This window comes from Cetorhinus maximus, chromosome 16 (assembly GCF_964194155.1).
Source record: "Cetorhinus maximus chromosome 16, sCetMax3.hap1.1, whole genome shotgun sequence".
NCBI classification, from domain to species: domain Eukaryota; kingdom Metazoa; phylum Chordata; class Chondrichthyes; order Lamniformes; family Cetorhinidae; genus Cetorhinus; species Cetorhinus maximus.
In genome coordinates, this window is record NC_135894.1 from 67,312,992 (window position 1) to 67,333,058 (window position 20,067).

At 43.2% G+C, this 20,067-nt stretch overlaps 1 protein-coding gene across 1 annotated transcript in view; it reads left to right on the top strand.

The window, feature by feature from the left end:
• Positions 1-20,067, top strand: part of stxbp5l (syntaxin binding protein 5L) — a 578,167-nt gene that overhangs the window by 337,596 nt on the left and 220,504 nt on the right. The window contains exon 13 of the mRNA XM_078559960.1: positions 2,685-2,752. Coding sequence (XP_078416086.1) covers positions 2,685-2,752 — 68 coding nt within the window. The remainder of the gene's footprint in view (positions 1-2,684; positions 2,753-20,067) is intronic.

Here is a 20,067-nt window from a genome sequence, read left to right on the forward strand (position 1 = left end):
TGCCCCCCTGCGCTCTTCTTCGAACCAGGGTTGATCACCTGGCTTGATGGTAATGGTAGAGTGGGGGATATGCCGGGCCATGAGGCTACAGATTGTGTTTGAGTACAGTTCTGCTGCTGCTGATGGCCCACAGTGCCTCATGGATGCCCAGTCTTGAGTTGCTAGATCTGTTCGAAATCTATCCCATTTAGCATGGCGGCAGTGCCACACAACAGGATGGAGGGTATCCTTAATGTGAAGGCGGGACTTCACCTCCACAATGACTGTGCGGTGGTCACTCCTACCGACACTGTCATGGACAGATGCATCTGCGGCAACCAGGTTGATGAGGATGAGGTCAAGTATGTTTTTCCCTCTTGTTGGTTCCCTCACCACCTGCTGCAGATCCAGTCTAGCAGCTATGTCCTTTAGAACTCGGCCAGTTCGGTCAATACTGGTGCTACTGAGCCACTCTTGGTGATAGATATTGAAGTCCCTCACCCAGAGTGCATTCTACACCCCTGCCACCCTCAGTGCTTCCTCCAAGTGATGTTCAACATGGAGGAGCACTGATTCATCAGCTGAGTGAGGGCGATACGTGGTAATCAGCAGGATGTTTCCTTGCCCATGTTTGACCTGATGTCTTGAGACTTCATGAGATCCGGAGTCGATGTTGAGGACTCCTGGGGCAACTCCTTCCCGACTGTATACCACTGTGGCACCACCTCTGCTGGGCCTGTCCTGCCGGTCGGACAGGACATACCCACGGATGGCAATGGTGGTGTCAGGGACATTATCTGTAAGGTATGATTCCGTGAGGATGACTACATCAGGCTGTTGCTTGACTAGACTGTGAGACAGATCTGCCAATTTCGGCACTAGCCCCCAGATGTTAGTAAGGAGGGTTTGCAAGGTCAACAGGGCTGCGATTGCCGTTGTTGTTTCCGGGTGTTCTGTCTGGTTTCATTCCTTTTTTGTATCTTTGTAGTGGTTTGTTACAGCTGACTGGCTTGCTAGGCCATTTAAGAGTCACATGTAGGATGACAGATTTCCTTCCCTAAAGGGCATTAGTGAACCAGATGGGTTTTTACAACAATCGACTTTTAATTTCAGATTTTTATTGAATTCAATTTCCACCATCTGCCGTGGTGCGATTCAAACCCAGGTCCCCAGAGCATTACCCTGGGTGTCTGGATTATTAGTCCAGCGACAATACCACTATGCCATCATGTATTATAGTGACTTTTGTAATGTAGAAAACACAGCAACCAACAAACTCTAACAGAGCCCAACTCATCTTAGCCATTCCCCTTAGTCAACTGGCTCCTTATCCTCCTTCAGGCATTTGCTCTAGACCATTCCTCTCCCCTTTCATTCAAAAACCTTAATCTCTTCATCACAATATTCTACCCTCTTAATCTCTGGCACTCATCCTAAATCCCTCCACCTTTCTACTCTCTACCAGATTAGATAGAGAGAAACTGTTGCTGTTGGCAAAAAGGTCAAGAACCAGAGGACACAGATTTAAACTGATTGGCAAATGAACCAAAGTAAACAAGAGGAAAAGCTTTTTAACACACCAAGTGGTTACAATCTGGAATACACTGCCCAAAAGGGAAATACCTTCAAGTGTGGCTTTCAAAGGAAATTGTATAAGCACCTTGAGGGAATATATATATATATATATATATATGTATACATATATTTGCAGGGCTATGGGCATAAGGCCGGGCAGTGGGATTAACTAAATTGCAGAGAGCTGGCACAAGCTCAATGTGCTGAACCTATTCGTAACCAGACGATGGATCTATGATTCTCTCCCTTAATAAACCTTCTCAAAACCCATCTATCGTCCAATCCTTCGATTACTTTCAAACTCTCCTCCGCCAAAGTGTCCCCTGCCTTTTAATGCTACTGTAAAATGCATTGGAAAGCTTTATACTTTAAAGATGCTTTACAAATATAAATTGTTCTTGTAATACCATGTAATTAACAGTAGACTCTTCAATTCCTTCAGTTTTTTCATAGCTTCCTTTACCTTTATATGGATTCTAAGTTCTTGAGCTAGTTTAACTAGTTTAGAATTTGTGTTCTGTTTTTCATTTGTGAAGACTAATGTAAATAATTAGTTTAAAACATCTATCATTTACAGGGTCCTTTTTAAGTTTTACTAGTTATAGTAGTGCTGAACTATATAGATTATGAAGTGTTCATTCTTTGGTCTATGCTGAGGACAATTTTTAGTGTGTCACTCTAGATGGCATTCACATAAATAGATAGGGAAAGCATTTCCTTCTAGATGGTGTCTGGAAATTATTATTTGTTTTTGAGGGATCCAAAATTCAAATTAGCTGAGTCAGACGTAAACACATTTTGATTCTCCTCGCTCAGCTTATATCCAGCTCAGCATGGATGTTAGTTGTAACCTATAAAATGTAATTGCTGATCTGGAAAGTAATTCAGAAATATTCCTCTGTATGCTATTTATTTTTAAAGGAATGGGTCATTTGAAGAAGAGATGGTCAGAATTAGGCTAAGTTCAGGTTTCCCGAATAGATTTAGACTATTAAAGTTAATGGTTCACCTTTGACATTCTATTTACCTGGTAGCTACACAAAACAGGTAAGCAATTACTGTGTGTTGTTAAAAATGAAAGCTTTCCTTTGTAACCAGCCTAATGATTTCAGCCTTTGGTATTTTCCTAGGAATGGCCAATCGGTGGTGGAACATGGAATTTGGGTGCACAAACATATCCTGAAATCATCATAACTGGGTAAGGACATTATAAACGGAACATGAATCAATATCTTGTTAGTGTTAAATATTTTTGATTTTACTGGTATAAATGTGTATAGAGTTGAACCAAACACCTCAGAACAAACATTAATTTATATTTAGCACTTCAATTGAAAGTTATTCCTCTTTCAGGTGATTCATTCAAGGATGAATAGTGTCAGAAGCTCAAAGACTACAGTCTTTCTAATGTAATGTCTTTATTGAACTGAATATAAGATGGCTGCCTGCAGGGAGTCCCTCATGACATTGTCACATGACTACGACAAGCCAAATAGGACATGTAGTAATGAGTGCATTTCAGAACCCAAGCATCTCCCTTTTCATTACGAACACAAAACGAATTTGCATGCACTATCATGTGTAACTGTCAGTTACCCAAGCTACCTACTATACCATAACTGTCCTCATACATGAACAAATTGTTCATTATTCTCATCAGTCTCTGCACCAGCATTGCATAGTCATTAAATCATGCAGGCCTCTTTAACGGTACACGTGTGCGTCGTCACTGGCTGTTCGTCTGGCTGGTGTTCTCTCTCCAGGGAGTGTCATTCCCATGGCACTCATTGCCATGGTAACTGTCATTGTTCCATTTCCATTTTGGAGACTGGTGGACCTCTGGATGTGATGGCCATTTTGTACTCTGTTCAGCTGATGAGATCCCATCTTCCTGATCGGCCGCCTGCGGTGAAGGCACAGCTTCTCTAGTTGTTCATATATGCCTGCGGTTGCGCCAGTATATTTGGTCGTTCACTTCCACCACATACAATCAAAGTGACAACTGCTCTACACATGTCCCAAGTTGCCACATGGGCTGACTCCTGTTGAGAGCATTGGAGGCTTGTACCCTATGATCAACTCTGGTAATGGTTTGGCAGTCTTGTCAAAATTATATTTGGCTTTCTGCTGTTTTACTTTGATTTTTTCACTCACGCCTGTTACTACTTCTGGTTTCAGTAGCTTTTTTACTATTGGAAGAGTAGTTTAGGTGCGGTGTGACATTAGTCTTTGGACTGGACTACTTTCCATGCTTTCAATTAGTGTGTTTCTCCACTCGCGGATTGCTTTGTATGCATCTGTGCTAGTTTTGCTTGATTTCTTGATGATACCTTTGGCGATTTTCACTGCTGCCTCAGCCTTTCCATTCAACAGGGGATAGTGTGGAGGTGACGTATAGTGTTGAATTTCCTAATCCTTTGTGAAGCAGCTGAATTCTTCACTCATGAACTGAAGGCCATTGTCACTTGTCACAATGTCATCAACGCCTCTCTAGTTTGTTTAGCTTGGTATGCATTACAAGCACCTTACTGGCCGACGTGGTCTTTAATTTCGTTACTCATGTTTGACCAGCAGAGTACTTCTATTGCCTTCCTCAGACTCAATTAATTTCCTCGATAGCATGCATGGATGCCCTTCAGCATCTCTCCTCATCTTCTTAGGGAAGATGACTCTATTCCCTTTGTACAAGATACCATGCTGTCAATTCATCTTGGTATGCCCAATATGCTCTTATAACCACAGGTGTGTCCTTGATGCTCTCAGGCCATCCTTTCATCACTACTTCTTGCAGCACTTGGAGAGTTGCATCTTGTTCGGTAGTTCGTTTGATTTGAGCACGGCACCTGTCTGTCAGATTCAATGTCTCTGCTAGGTTGATAACTTCCAAGCATGTTGAGCTGCTGCTTCACGTTGAATCTGAAAGATTTCACATCCTGTTGTAGCATCCTCAACTTTCTTCATGGGAAGTGCTGCTTTCGACAGCATGTCAGCGATGTACATCTATTTCCCTTGCTTGTATGTCACGTCCAGATGATATCGCTGGACGTAACATTCTTGGCAGATGTTTAGGAGCAGATAGTAGCGGTTTGAGAAAAATGCTTTGAAGTGGCTTGTGGTCAGACTCCACTGTTACTTTGTCTCTCCCAAGCAGGTATTGATGAAAGTGCTCACAAGCAGAAACAATAGCCAGGCACTCCTTCTCGATCTGAGCATTGTGTCGTTCAGTTTGCGTTAATGCCCTGTGTGCAAATGTGACTGGTTGTCCTTGCTACATTAGGGTTGCGCCAAGGTCTGTCTCACTGGCGTCACACTGCGAGGTAGCTTCATCATTGACATCATAGTACTTCAGCACTGGCATTGTTGTCACTAATTGTTTGATTTTAGTAAACACTGCTTCTTGTTCTGTGCCCCAATACCACTGCACATCCTTGGCAGTGAGCTTGCGTAATGGTTCACATCCAACAACAAATTAAGCAAACATCTTGCTAAATAATTCACAAATCCAACAAATGGTTGCACTGCTTTCACACCTGTTGGCTGCTGCATTGCTGCTACAGCTCTCATCTTGTCAGCATCCAGGTGAAGACCTTTTGCTGTCAGTACATGAGCTATGTACTTGACTTCAGGTATCCTCAATTGCAATTTTTTCTTGTTCATCTGGCAAGCTCTCTCTGGCAGTCGTATTAAATTCTGATCATAGTCTCCTTGGCTTCTTCCCTTGTGTCTTCACATCCTTAGATCATCCACTATGGCTTCCACTTCGGGAAGTTCACTGACTACCTCATGCTGTCTGCGTTGATATTCTCCTGGAGCCGTAGAAATGCCCAGTGGCATGCCCAACCATCTGTTTCTCCCAAACAGCGTCCAGAATGTAGTTAGAAAGCTGCTGCTTTCACCCAGTTTCACTTGCCAGTAACCATCCTTCGCAACTAGGGTGATAAAGATCTTTGCCTTGGCAAGTTGTGGCAAAATTCCTTCAATGATTGGCATGGGGTAGTGAGATCGCTTCAGTGCTTTAATTAGATCCTTTGGGTCTAAGCATACTCACAGCTTTCCAGGTTGTTTCACCACTGTCATGCTGCTAATCCAGTCTGTAGGAGTTGTCCCTTTTTTGCCCCCTCTTTTCCAGCTCTTCTATCTTGTTTTTTAGCCTTGACGTGAGGGCAGCTGGAACTCCTCTCGGCAGATTCTGAATTGGTCTTATACTCTCATCTACATCGAGATGATATTCTCCAGGTAGACATCCAAACCCTGTAAACACATATTCGTATTCCTCTAGGATCAGTTTAGCAGTCAATGGTTTTATGTGTTGTGACACTTGTAAATCTCTGTTGGCATGTTTAGGGTTACTAGTCCAAGCTTTAGACTGAGATAAGTGGCTGTTGCGTACCATCTATGATCTTGAACCCCAATTCTTCATTCTTGCCATTGCTTTGGGCTCTCATACTAATTTGTCCTCTCGGTCTGAATATTGCTTCATCGTATAGCCTCAACCTTACTTTCAAGGGCTTCATTTTTGGATCGCCATGTCGACCCACTTCGCACAGATCGGTGAAGGTCACGATATTGCATGACGCACCAGTGCCTATCTGACACTTCTTGTTCACTTGATGCTCTCCTTCTGCGGTCATCATTCTAGCGGTCATAAACTATTTATCACCTATGGACTTGAAGGAACCAACTTGTTGTATCATGTATAGCGCTTCATCAGACTCTCCAGCTAATATCTCTTCAGTGGCCATCTGTATAGGCTTGTTTTGCTTCTTTCTAGCCAAACACTTGTGTGCAAAATGATTCAGCTTCTTATAGTTAAAACACTGCCTTCCCTACTCTGGACAATCCTTCTTTTCCTTTGTATGATGTCCTGTGCAGTATTTGCATCCTGCCCTTTGTCGGTGATTGTTCTGCTCTTTCAGCCTGGAATGTCTCTCAGCATAAAGTATCTCCTGATCTGTTCTACTATACATGTGCTCTAGCTGACGTTTTACAACCTCCACGTTTCTGCACACATCTATCGCTCTCTTGAGAGTAAGTTTCTCCTCTCTCAGTAGACTTGGTCTCACAGTTGGATCTCTTATGCCTAAGACAATTCCATCTTTAATGAGATCCTCATTTAGTTGCCCAAATTCACATGATTTTGCAAGCTGCATTACTGTAGTCACATACTGATCAATGGACTCTTCTTCACCTTGCGCCCTAATGTTGAACACATTCCGTTCGTAAGTTATGTTCACTTGGGGTTCAAAGCATGCCTTCAAGGTTTTCAAAATTTCTGCAATCTGTTTTTTTCTGCTCTTGGGATAGATTTAGAGTGGGATACAATTTGTAGTGTTAAGATCCCAACTGATGTTACTACTGGACAAGCCAGATCCCAAGGTGGAACCTGGCTTGATAGATCCTAACTGTTATTCTTTGATAGATCTCTCATTAACTCCCCCCAGACACTTGTCACACTGTGAGCCAACTGATCTCACTGAACTCTGCGTTTCACATATGGGGTTTCCAATCTCCACTCTCAAAGAACTGGCTTTGGAATCTTCTCCCAAACTAACACTTGCTCTTGGATTCCTTCCACAAGGGTTCTCCTCCAGGGTTCCAAACTCTCCTTCCGATGTTCCGCTCCCCTGGGTTACCACGTCATTCAAGCTTTCTTCCACACTCTCTCTCTCATTGACTCAGCTGTGCCAACATAACACCACTGCTTCACATGACCATTGTAAAGAGTTACAGGCATTCAGCTGTCTCCTTGGACCTTCCGGCTTCTCACACGCCTATATAGCTTTAAATCTGCGTCCCGCAGCTTTCTTCTCTTGAAGCTTGGAGCCTTCCTCTCTGCTCCTTACTTTCAATTCCACATGACAGAACCTCTTCCAGATTCCTGTCCTTTGACTAGACTATGCTCTTGGGACCTTTCTTGTTCTTCTCCCCTGGATTTGGGGACTTTATTCTTTAGTTTCTTTCTGTTTCTGCTGGCAACTGCTTCTAACTTAACGCAAACTGCTTTGCTTTAGTTTTTTGTGTGTGTGTGTCTCAGGCACTACATTTCTGCTACCTGGCCTGATGCTGACATGGAGAAATTCAGCTGCTCTAAGAGGGCATCCAACACCTGCAAGTTCCATGTCTTGAAAGCTCCCTGGCTAATGTTGCACAGATGCCCTGTGCAACAATACAAAGTCATAAAAGTTGAAGACTGCTGTCATTTTAATTTCCACAAACAAAACAGTTGTGGCAGCGGAGCAAGTCTGTAAGTCTTCATAATGAGGTTGATAGAGATGCCCAATGGCATCCTTGGGAGAGACACAGCATCTTAGAGAAGTCCGAGTAGGACCAGAGTGGCTATACATGCATTGTGAAGAGTAGTATGTGGTTGGCTGCTATATTACAAATACATAGAAACATACAAATTAGGAGCGGGGTAGGCCATTGAGCCTGCTCTGCCATTCAGTAAGACCTGATCTGATTGTGACCTCAACTCCACATTCCCACCTAACCCCGATATCCTTTGACTCCCTTGTTAGTCAAGAATCTGCCTACCTCTGCCTTAAAAATATTCAACGACCCTGCCTTTCTGGGGAAGAGAATTCCTAGGACTTACGACCCTCTGAGACTGAAAATTTCTCCTTATCTCCATTTTAAATGGGAGACCCCTTATTTTTAAACTGTGTTCCCTAGTTCTAGTCTCTCCCACAAGGGGAAACATCCTTTCAGCATCCATCTTGCCAAGTCCCCTCAGGATCTTTTATGTTTCAATAAAATCGCCTCTCATTCTTCTAAACTCTAATGGATACAGTCTCGGCCTGTCCAACCTTTCCTCATAAGATAACCTCCCATCTCCGGTATCAGTCAAGTGAACTTTCTCTGAACTGTCTCTAAAACATTTATATCAAATCTTAAATAAGGAGACCAAAACTGTATACAGTACTCCAGATGAGCTCTGAGATGCAGAGGGATCTGAGTGCCTCAGTGCATGAATTGCAAAAGGCTCGTTTTCAGGTACAGCAAGTAATTAGGAAAGCTAATAGAATATTATCATTTATTGCGAGGGGAATTGAATACAAAAGTAGGGAGTTTATGCTTCAGTTATATAGAGCACTAGTGAGACCACATCTGGAGTACTATGTATAGTATTGGCCACCTTATTTAAGGAAGGATGTAAATGCATTGGAAGCAGTTCAGAGAAGGTTTACCAGACTAATACCTGGAACGGGTCGGTTGTCTTATGAGGAAAGGTTGGACAGACTAGGCTTGTATCCACTGGAGTTTAGAAGAGTAAGAGGCAACTTGATTGAAACATATAAGATCCTGAGGGGACTTGACAGGGTGGATGTGGAGAGGATGTTTTTTCTTGTGGGAAAATAGAGAACTATGGGGTCACTGTTTAAAAATAAAGGGGCGCCCATTTAAAACAGAAATGAGGCAAAAAACTTTCTCTGAGGGTCTTGAGTCTTTGGAACTCTCTTCCTGAAAAGGCAGTAGAAACAGAGTCTTTGAATATTTTTAAGGCAGAGTTGGATAGATTCTTGGTAGGCAAGGGGGTGATAGGTTATCGGGGGTAGGTGGTATGCAGATTTGAGGTTACAATCAGATCAGCCATGATCTTATTAATTGGCAGAGCAGGCTTGAGGGACCAAATGGCCTACTCGTGCTCCTTGTTTGTGTGTGGTCTCAGAACTGTAGCAAAACATCCTTATTTTTATATTCCATTACCCTTGCAATAAATGACAACATTCCATTTGCCTTCCTAATCACTTGCTGTACCTGCATACTAACTTTTTGTGATTCATGCACTAAAACACCTAGTCTCCTCTGTACCTCAGAGTTGTGCAATCCCCCTCCATTTAAATAACATGTTGCTTTTTTATTCAGCCATTCTGACTAACTGTCCTGGCCTGGACAGCTCCTCTCTCATATGATGTCATGGAATGATATGCCTATAGGGAAATCCACCCCTGATCTGAGTGTGTGTTTGGAACTGGGAGGAGGTCAGGGTCTCTGTTATAGAGTTGATTTTCCAGGCAACTTTTCTTGGTGGAAGCATTGAACTTTATTTCCAAGACAACAGCAGCAACTACATGTGTGCATCTAACTGTATAGCTGAAGAAGAACTCTCTGCTGGAGGTTCCCTGTGCTGCTAACTCATTGATTTACATAGATCATGTGATCTTACAACACAGGATTATTCTCAAAGCTACAGTCCTACATTTATCAAAACTATAATGAATACATTCCTACCCTTTAACTTTTCTGTACATTTTGTATTTACAAGGATATTTATCTCATGACATTACAATATTTACACAGGTCATGAAATTATAATTTCAGTCTTTCAGGTGGTTTCCTGATCCATGTGGAACCTCGTAGCTCCACTATTTCTGATTCTTTTGCAGGAACCACATTAACATCAGGTACCTCATTAGACACATGCAGTTCAGTGTCTTTCACTGCCACAGAGACATCGGGCATGTCTGTCCTTGGTTGAGCAACTTCAACAGGAACCACTGGTTCAACAATAGTTACATTCTTTGGGGGTATCTCCCTTCTTCTTAAATGATCCACATGCTTATGGGTGATCCGGCCCTCTACTTCCACATGGTATGACAATTGTCCAGTCACAGAGCTTACTTTACCAGGTAACCACTTCAGTCCTCCACTGAAATTCCTTACGTATATTGCTTCTTCAACAGTAAATTGCAGCTCATGACTATGCAAATCATGAGTCGTTTTTTAGTTCCCTTGACTTTTCTCCACCTTCCCCTCCAAATTGGGAAGTATCAGGCTTAGTCTTGTTCAAAGACGGCGCCTCATCAGAATTCTGTATCTTCTTTCTATGTGTCTTCTTCTTTCTACCACAGAATTTAGTCTCTGCCTTTTTGACTTCACTGTCAGCCAGACTTCTCTCAGGTGAAATCTCCGCATATCTTAGTTCAGTAGTTGTGCTACCCATGATTTCATTATCTACTCGCATCTTGGATAGTTCTACGACTTTTCCTTTCGAAGCCTCCTTAGCTTCATTCAGCTGATTCTTCAGCTCTTCTGTCTCCTTCTTGTATCTGCTGGCTTCCTCCTTGAACCTTGAACATTGTGCGTCTTCTCTGCCAACTGGTTCTTCAGTTTGTTCAGAGTGACGTTAAATTCTTCCTGTTTCTCTTCGTAATTTTCCAGAGGTACAAACTTTGACCTGAGGGATCCTTGTGTGTGAAGGTCTCGCAACAAGTTTTTGTTTTCTTTGCGAGACTCACTCGCTTCATCTTGAATTTGTCATTCAGCAGACTCTCTTTGAGTTTCTTCTGCTGTTCTTCTACGTCATTGTTTAAGACAGACTTCATTTCTTCAGGTTGCTGCATGGCTACACACTCCTTTTTCATCCACTTACGGTGCTTGGACTCTCCAGGCTCTTTCTGAAGTACCTTGCCTTGTTCTTTTTCAACTCAGGAACTCTTCCTGATTCCTTTTGAAATCTCACTGGCCAATCAAGGTTAATATCCCTCAAACAATTTCGACATAGAAGTCTTGGTTCTCGGCCTTCTAATACATCACAGGTAGATGTGCCGCATGGTGTCTGTAATGAACTGTTAATCTGATGATACCTTTCACCTGAATTTCTTTGCCTGTGTACATTTTCAACTTGGCAGATGTTTGTTCCAAATTTAATTGTTGAGCACCTTTACTTAATTATCTGAAAATGTGTTCTCCTATTACAGTGGTAGAAGCACCCATGTCTACTTCCATTTTTAAGGGTTTACCATTCACTTTCACTGTGACAATAATTAGCTCTGTCTTCCCAACTTTCATATGATTAAATGTCAGAATTAGTTGTTTCTGGCTCTTCTACGCTAAATAATTCATTGGACTTCAATTGTTGCCTGGAAGCCTGTTATAAATTTCACTTTGCAATGTTTCAATATGCCAATCGTTAGGAGTATGATTGTTTCCATGTCAATAAAAATTAGTTTTCGACTTTGCTGCTAAGCTGTTTCCTCTAAGTTTTAATTTAGCGGGGGCTGTTTCCCGCTTTGCGGCGGAGTCCCAGCTTTTCACGCCACTTTCGGCTGACCATTCCTGCCCAACTAGGAAAACGGCACCATTTTGTGCACCTTGAATCGCCTGTGAATACCTTACAGTGCCTTCCATTGCAAGTGCTATTTCTAACGCTTTCTTAAAATCAAGATCCACTTCAGCCAGCAATCTTCACTGAATGGCATCCTCCTGCATCCCACATACCAAACAACCCCTGAGCATATCATTCAGGGTTTCACTGAAATTTCAATATTCGGTTAGTTGTTTCACTTTTGCCATCTAGGTAGCAATGATCTCCTCCAGGACTCTATTCTGTGATTTGAACCTGAACATCTACATTGTGACTGAGGGCTTGGGTTGGAAATGTCCCTTAACGAGGTCTACTAATTCACTGAAAGTCTTTGAATCTGAGGCACTGGTGTACTTCAAGCTTCGAATTAAACTGTAGGTTTTGCTCCCACAAATGCTCAGGAGAATCGCTCTCCTCCTAACCTCCCCCGTGATTTTGTTGGCTTGAAAGAAGAATGTGAGACATTCTACATATTGAGGCCAGTCGCCTGTGGCTGGCTCAAAGGGATCGATTCTGCAAAATTGTGGCATCTTGGATGAGTATATCTTCCTTTCTTTCTAAATTATCTTAGATACTCACAATGGCTGGGTGAGGGACAGTACCTGATCTGATTCATCCTCATCGCCTACTTGTTATGGAGTTAATCTTCCAGGCAACTTTTCTTGGTGGAAACATTGAACTTTATTTATAAGACAGCAATAGCAACTATATGCGTGTATCTAACTCTATAGCTGAAGAAGAACTCTCTGCCGGAGGTTCCCTGTGCTGATAATTCATTGGTTTACACAGATCATGTGACCTTACAACACAGGATTACTCTTAAAGCTACAGTCCTACATTTATCAAAACTATAATTACTCCAGTCCCAAAATACAATTCTGGAAAAAGAGGAAAGCACTAAGGTAACATAAAGTAGTAGGTGTTAATGATTTTTAGAAATGTGATTGAAGGGTTTAAAAGCGTGCCTTGGAAGCCTGAAATCAGCAAATTAAGTTGGTGTCCTCTTTATTTCACTAACTCCTCACTTGCATTTGCGTGCAGTGATTGGATCCTCCAGTTGTGGGAGTGATATGAACACGGGAAGCTTCTATGTACTTGAAATGTGCAGTTATGCAAATTTTCATATCTATGCTAACACGCATGATGATCTTAAAAATCATGTTCAACTGTGGTTGATTCTACAATGACAGCACTTCAGCCTTACCTCATTCTACCCACCTTACTAAATGAAACCACAGCAAACCTCTTTGCCAAAAGAGCTTTGTCACATAGGGCATAATTTTATGTCCGGCAGGCGGGCGTGCGCCTTGCCCGATCAGGCGTAAAATAGTGCATGATGACGTCGGGCGGGTGTCCCGATGTAATCGCGCACTTGCGCGATATTTCAGTCGGCAGGCCCTCATCAGAATCGGCAGCGCGCCTGCCGACAATTAAGAGGCCTTTTAAAGCCATAAAAGCATTAATTGAGAAAGATTTCTCATTGCCTTTCCAACTTTACAGTTGGCAGGTGGGCAAATCTGCCAGGCGGCCTTTGCATTTTTGAGGAAACCTCATCCATGGGTGGGATGAGGTTTCCGACATTAATTTAAAAAAATGTTTTGATATTTTTATTATGTTTATGTTCATGTGAGTGAGTCCTATGTGGGGACATTTTTTTCAGATTTTCAAAATCTTTATTTTTAATTTTTAAACTCTTCAGCTCCCTGAGGCAGCTCTCTGTCTTCAGGGAGCTTGAGGCTTTCAGCGCACGTTTCATGCCGGCTGGCAATTAATTACGGTTGGGTGCTGATTGCAGGCGGCGGACCATTTCCCAGGCACTCCCAGGCCCGCCCACTGCGTCCATCCGAGGACCCGAAAATCCTGCCCAAAGTATCACCTGAGTGAAGAAGTCCAAACCAAATGAGTGCCCCCTTTCTTGAAGGACTATGACCATAAGTAACAAAGCACAAAGTATCCATACTGTATTTCAAATAACATTTTTTTTATTTACAGAAAACAATTAAATTATAAGACTTCCTACTCCTTGTGCCTTCCTACCTCCAGCATATTACAAGGTTAGAAAATGAGATATCAATAAGGATGAGCAGGAATTAATTTTCTGGGTATAATTGAGGAATAAAAAATTGCAAGACTTTGGTGGGAGATATCTACAGACCTGATGGTTGTGATGAGATAGCAGGTTGTGGGATGCAGAAACAGCCGGGTGTGGGGAGGGGCACGTAAAATCTGTCAGGTGGGTAGCCCACTGCCTTTCTGCCCATTTCTGACCCCGTGCCCATAATACATGGGGTCGATAAGATGCCCACCTGCCCTTCAGCCTATTGAGGCCTTTAAGAGGTCAATTAATGACCACTTCAGTCTGCCCCAGCTGCCATAATACACTGGGCAGTGGAAGGCGGGTGAGAGTGGGAATGCCGTTTTCTCAGCAAAGTTGGTGAAAAGGTGCGAAGGAAGAGGGGAGCACATCCTTTGGGGAGTGCCCTGTCCACATCAGGGCCAACCCCGAAGATCACGTCCCACACCCTTGGTGCTTCCCTGCCTGGCCTCCAAAACCCACCCTCCCATATCCCCCCCCCCTCCCATATCTCCCCCCCCTCCCATATCTCCCCCCCCTCCCATATCTCCCCCCCCTCCCATATCTCCCCCCCCTCCCATATCTCCCCCCCCTCCCATATCTCCCCCCCTCCCATATCTCCCCTCCTCAGAGTGCCCGAACCCATCCCGTCCAAAATGGCCTGACTTACCTGTCTCCGGCAGCCATGACTTTTCTTCCTGGGGCCTCCTCGCAGTCCCAGCAGTGCCCACTACTTCTGTAAGAACTGTTGGTCAATCTGATTGCTCATCCACTCAGGGACGGATGTCTTTAACGGATGTTAAAGCCACCTGCAGCTTGTTATCACTGCGAGGCAGACTTTTTTAAACTAACTGACTTTTCTTCCGGGGTAGGGGGAGTGAACAATAGGCCCTCCTCCCTCCACCCCCTGTAAAACCCAGCCCCTGGAGATCAGAGAAGTTTATTGAAAGAGCAGAGTGGTTATTTTGGGAGATGTTAATTTTCAAATAGATTGGAAGAAGCAGAACAGCTCGAATCCCAAAGGTGGAGAATTTCTTGAGCTTTTCAAGTCAGTTTTCTGGAACAACATGATCTTGAATCAAGAAAAAGACAGAATATATTTGTTTCAGTGATAATAACAGCAAATCTAATGGGAAAGGAACATCTAGCTTGTGATTATAATATGATTAAATTCGATATTAGGTTTGAAAGGGAGAAGGGTGAGTCATAAACCAAGGTTTCAAACTTAAGTAAGTTCGACTTTGAAGGGATGAGGCAAAAAATTGACCACAGCCCGAGCGGAATTGTTAACAGATAAACTACAGATGAACGGTGGAAGGTGTGCAGAAACACATTTGGTACAATATAGGACCAGTATATACTCGGAAATATTGATACATCAGAAGGAAAGATTGGTCTTTGAGGCGGTGCGCACTGATTCACCAAAGGCATTTTACAGCCTTCTCATTACCCTATTCGAAAATTTTGACATCATTTTTGCATTCAGTGCATTCAAAAACGGCCAGCGATCATTTGACATCAATTGTTCTAATTTGAAATGAGTTTGAACACAATCAACAGTGCTGTGCCATCTTTGACATCAAATGCAATCAAATGGCAAAAGGCACTCAAAGCTATCAAGTGCACTCAAAGCTATCCAATGCACTCAGCAACCTGCATTGAAAAGGGCAAAGAAATTAGTTACTTAAATAATATCTGAATGTATTCACATAGCCTTTTGGTAGTATAGAACTTGAGTGCCCCTGAAAAAAGAGACATTTTTTGCTGAAGCTTTTCATCTTGCACTCATTGGGACATTTCGCAAGAAAATACCAATGTCAGGGGAAGCAACATATTTATACAATATGAGAAGATAGTGCTGATTGGTTGGCAATTGGACTGATTGATAGAGGCATTGCCATGGAGAATGCACCAGTTGTTTGTGACTGACAGTTAACTGCCAGACATTGTTTGAAATTTAAACCAGGTAGCTTGACTCTGATTGGTCAAGACATTGTCCTAAGGAATGAACCATTGAATGGCTGTCACTTATTTTGTTTAGCTGAAACAGGTGCACTATGTGTACATGTTCTTTCTGTCCGCAAAGATCAGGCTCTGTGTATTAATATATACAGCTCCAGTACACGCAAATGCACCACATTGTGAGCCCGACTGACAATCTTAAATTTGTTGTCAGCATAATTCTTAGCACACTGAGGATTATTTAGCAAATGTTGTCCAATTGCAGAATCACACCTAATGTTGGACACCATGTTTTGGGTTCTGCAAACATGGGCTGGTTGGGTATGGTCCTTACCTTGCCTGTTGTGAACAGCGGAAGGGACATGCTGGTTGATACGGGATCATAACTCTCCCTATATATCCCCCACGCCTCCACCTCCAGTCTCAGGGTTGAAACTCTCCCTTCCAACCCACCCGCCCCCACCCCCCTCCACCTTCCAGTCTCCAAACTCTTCTTCCTGTCTGTAGCCTTTGGGTCCCGCCATTGCCACTGACCTCCATGTCCTGCCATCACCGCTGACCTCCAGGCCCTGCTGCCACCACTGATCTCCAGGCCGAACTCTCTCTTCAACCCCACCCACCCCCAACTTCCCCAGTACTCAACTCGTTGCCTCGGCCCTTGCTGCTGCTCCCACACCTGCTTCAAAACTGCAGCAGGGCCGGCCTAAGCGCCACTCCTGGTTCCGGCTGGCCCTGTAAACTGAGATCTCCAATTGGGCTGGGGGGATGGAGAAGAGAGAGGGCAGTGAGAGAGGGAGGGGAGAGCGGGTAAGAAAGAGGCGTGAGGGGAGATAGAGAAAGGTGAGGGGGAGAGGACAGAGGAGGGAGGTAAAGGAGAGGGGGAGAGAGAAAGAGAGCAGGAGGGGAGAGGGAGGGGGAAAGAGAGGAGTGGGGAGGGAGAGAGGGGGGAGGAGAGGAGGGAGGGAAAGAGTGGAGATAGGGAGGGAGAGAACTGCTGAAATCTGGAGGGGATGGAGCATTCGAGGGGGCGGAAGAAAATTGCTCAGGCAGGTTGGTGAGGGAAAAGATTGTTTCGGGGGGTGTGGTGGAGAAAATTGCTCAGGGGCTATGGGGGAGAAAGTTGTTCGGATGGGTGGTGGGGGGAGAAAGTTGCTCTGGGTGTGGTGGTGGGGGTGAAAGTTGCTCCGGTGGGCTAGTTGGTGGTGGAAAAAGTTGCTCGGGGGAATTGATTTGAGGGCTCATGAGGATGGATGGTGCAGGGTTGATCCGTATGAGTTATAGGGTTATTAAGTAAAACTTAGAACTAGCTCATCAAAACAGGTGTTAAAATAGAGTCTGCTTTGTCTAAAGTTAGCTTAGTTTTATGACATTTGAAGCTATTGAACTTCAGAAATATGGAAAATAAACTCTATGATTGTTTTTAGTGCCCGAATGCTTAGGTGATGTTGCTAATCGCAAATGTTTGAGCTGTGGTTTGGGGCAACTGAGGGCATTGATGTCAGTTAAATTACTTGTAATGATAAATGATAGCTAAGTGATTGCTTTTGAGTGCAATTGATGTTAAATGAGTGTAAATGAACGCTGTTGAATGCAAATTGTGTCAAATGTTGTCAAAATTTTCAAGTTCCAGGTCATAGCCTCTGCCTCCATTTTGCTTTTTTGAATGGTAGCTGATGATTCTGTTGAGTTGAGGATTATCAGATCTGCAATGATCTCATTGAATGGTGGAGCGGACCCGATAGGCCGAATGGCCTACTTCTGTTCCTGTGTCTTATGGTCTTATCCCAATTACACCTCCTCTAGACTCAACTATTTGTTTCTTTATTTGTCCCATTAACATCTCCTTTTGCCTTGGATCATCGTACCTTTTAATATTTCCTCCTTTCCGCTGCATCACAGTCTGTCCCTTTTGTTCTTTCAACCCTCTGTTATTGTGGGTTTATTTCAGGATTCATTAGCTTCTTACTATATAAGAAATCTCGATGGAGACCATGGCCTTTTGCTCAAAAAAAATATTTACATGCTAACTATTTACAAAGGTTAAATATGTCCAAGTCATAGCTGTAGCTACTCTGAGATGCTTCATACTCATCTCCTCTCAATGAGTGACACCACTATGCACATGCTCAGTAGCTATCGTTAGAGCTAACCCTTCGTTCTACATCTCCCCCTGAGTTTTTATCCCCAAACTATTATATACACATTCTCCTACACCACCCTCCAAAGTCTCTTCTATTAAAGAGAAAGTCTCTTTGGTGGTTTCACCAGTCTCCCTGAACAAGTGCAGAGCTCCTTCTGAGGTAGATAGGAATCCTGTTGTCCTGAGATCATTTCATAGGGGTTGTCACTCTTGTTTTCCCTCATTTGTGGTTCTGTAGGTATGACATTCTCTTGAGGTTCAGGGTACTCTGCCCATGCTGTTAATGGTTTTCTGTCCATTGAAATTAGGGCAGATCTGTTATTTTGAATGATACCTGGCTGTGGTTTGACTAGATACGATCTCGGTTGCTGTAGCTTCTCAATTACGGTACCAGCACGGTTGTGGTCTCTGATTCAAACCCTCACTCCCCTTCCAAGAATCAGAAGGTCTTAAGCCCTGTGCATCTGGTTAAACATTCAACCTTGACTCGCTCAGTAGGCTCCTTTCTTCTTCCTAGCTCAATTAAATCTCACACCCTGACATTTGATAGCAAGGTGTGGGGTAGGAAAGGAAGTTGGGTCTGTAGCCTGCAGCCCATCAGAAGCTTGCATGGGGCAAACTTATTATGTGATCGTGTGGAGCGATAGCTAAGCAGAGCGAGCTGAAAGTTGTCATTCTTCTTCAGAAGGGCTTTTACAGTGCATACTCCTCACTCAGCTTCTCTGTTAGGGTGAGGGTATTTTAGGGAGCTTGTGGCAGCACAGATCCATATTATGCTGTGTAGGATTGGAAACACTTGTTGGCAAATTGTGGTCTATTATCAGGATTGACAATGCCCGGAATGTCATGTATAGAGAACATTTTCTTCAAGGAAGTAATAACAGCTTCAGAGGTGAGGCCATGTAGCTTTTGCTCTTCTATTCTCTACTGTAAGAAATATTTTTGTTTATAGTCAAACAAATCCATGCTAAGGCATTCCCAAAGCCTTGATGGGAAGGAGGAGGGCAGAAATGGCTCTTTCAGCCCCTGTCTTAAATGGCTTCAACCTCCTGAATGCCCGGTTTCTCTTCCTGTTCGTTGGCTTCACCAACTTTTATGAGCAGGTTGCCTTCAAATTCCTCAGTGGCCAGTTTCTCTACCTGTCTTTTGACTTCACCAACTTTTATAAGCAGGTTCAGAACAATGCAGGCTTTTCTGCTCAACAAAGAACAATCTTGGTCCTTGATAACGTACAATATTTCAGAAATTTCTCTTTACATTTAGTGTCATATCTAGCTGTCCATGAACATTTGACTTGATACCCCATGGACTTTGGAGTTTAGTGGAGGACAGTTGTCATGTCACTTTATTCAGCCATGAAACTCTGGAGATAACACTGAAACACCAGTTCCTGTGTCTAGCTTGAATTCACTCGGATGCCCATTTACATCAATGTCAGCACCCCAATACTGCTTTTTATTTCCCTTTATTTCCCTAGGTTTCCTGGTTATTGAGGTCTTGAATGAAGAATCCTCTAACAGATTTAAAATGGCCAAACTTGACACACACCTAGCACTGCACAATTTGGGTGGGCCATTCTTCCTGCCTGTGGACCTTCTTCCTGACATAGCGGGGAATTAGAAAATGTTGCTGCCTTGCTATACTTTTGGTTTTATAGCCCACAAATTGAACAACTTCATCAAGCTGTTCTTGGGAAATTTCCCTCACATTTTTGACAAAATTCTTATTCCGCCTTTGCTCTTCGGCCTGTCTGGCCAGTTATTTAGCTTTGCTTAAATTTAAATTGTCCCAAGATTGTAAGAAGTCAGAGAGGTTCTCAACAAAAATGCCAATGACTATTCTATCTCTGATCAGGTCATCTTTTAGGGTTCCATACTCTCAATTTTCAGCTAGGCAGTACAATTTGTTGATGAATGAGTCAATCCCTTCACCCTGTTTTTGTCTGTGCCAATTAAATTTCACCCTCTCCATGGCAATATTTTTATGAAGGCTGACGTATGAGTCAAAGGCTCTGATGAAACCCTTGTAAGAGGCTGTCTCTTTATTCACCCATTGTTTGGCCAGCATGTTGTCTGCTATGCTCCCAACAGCATATAACAAAATGTTAACTTAATCTTAAGTTCTCTTTACTTGCAGCACCTGAGGCGTTGCGGTACCAAGTGAGATGTCTGCCAATTTTACCATTGCTTAGCCTGTCTGGGGGCCCTTTATATTTTGAAAGGTTTCTGGTGGCTATTTCTCACCCTGGTT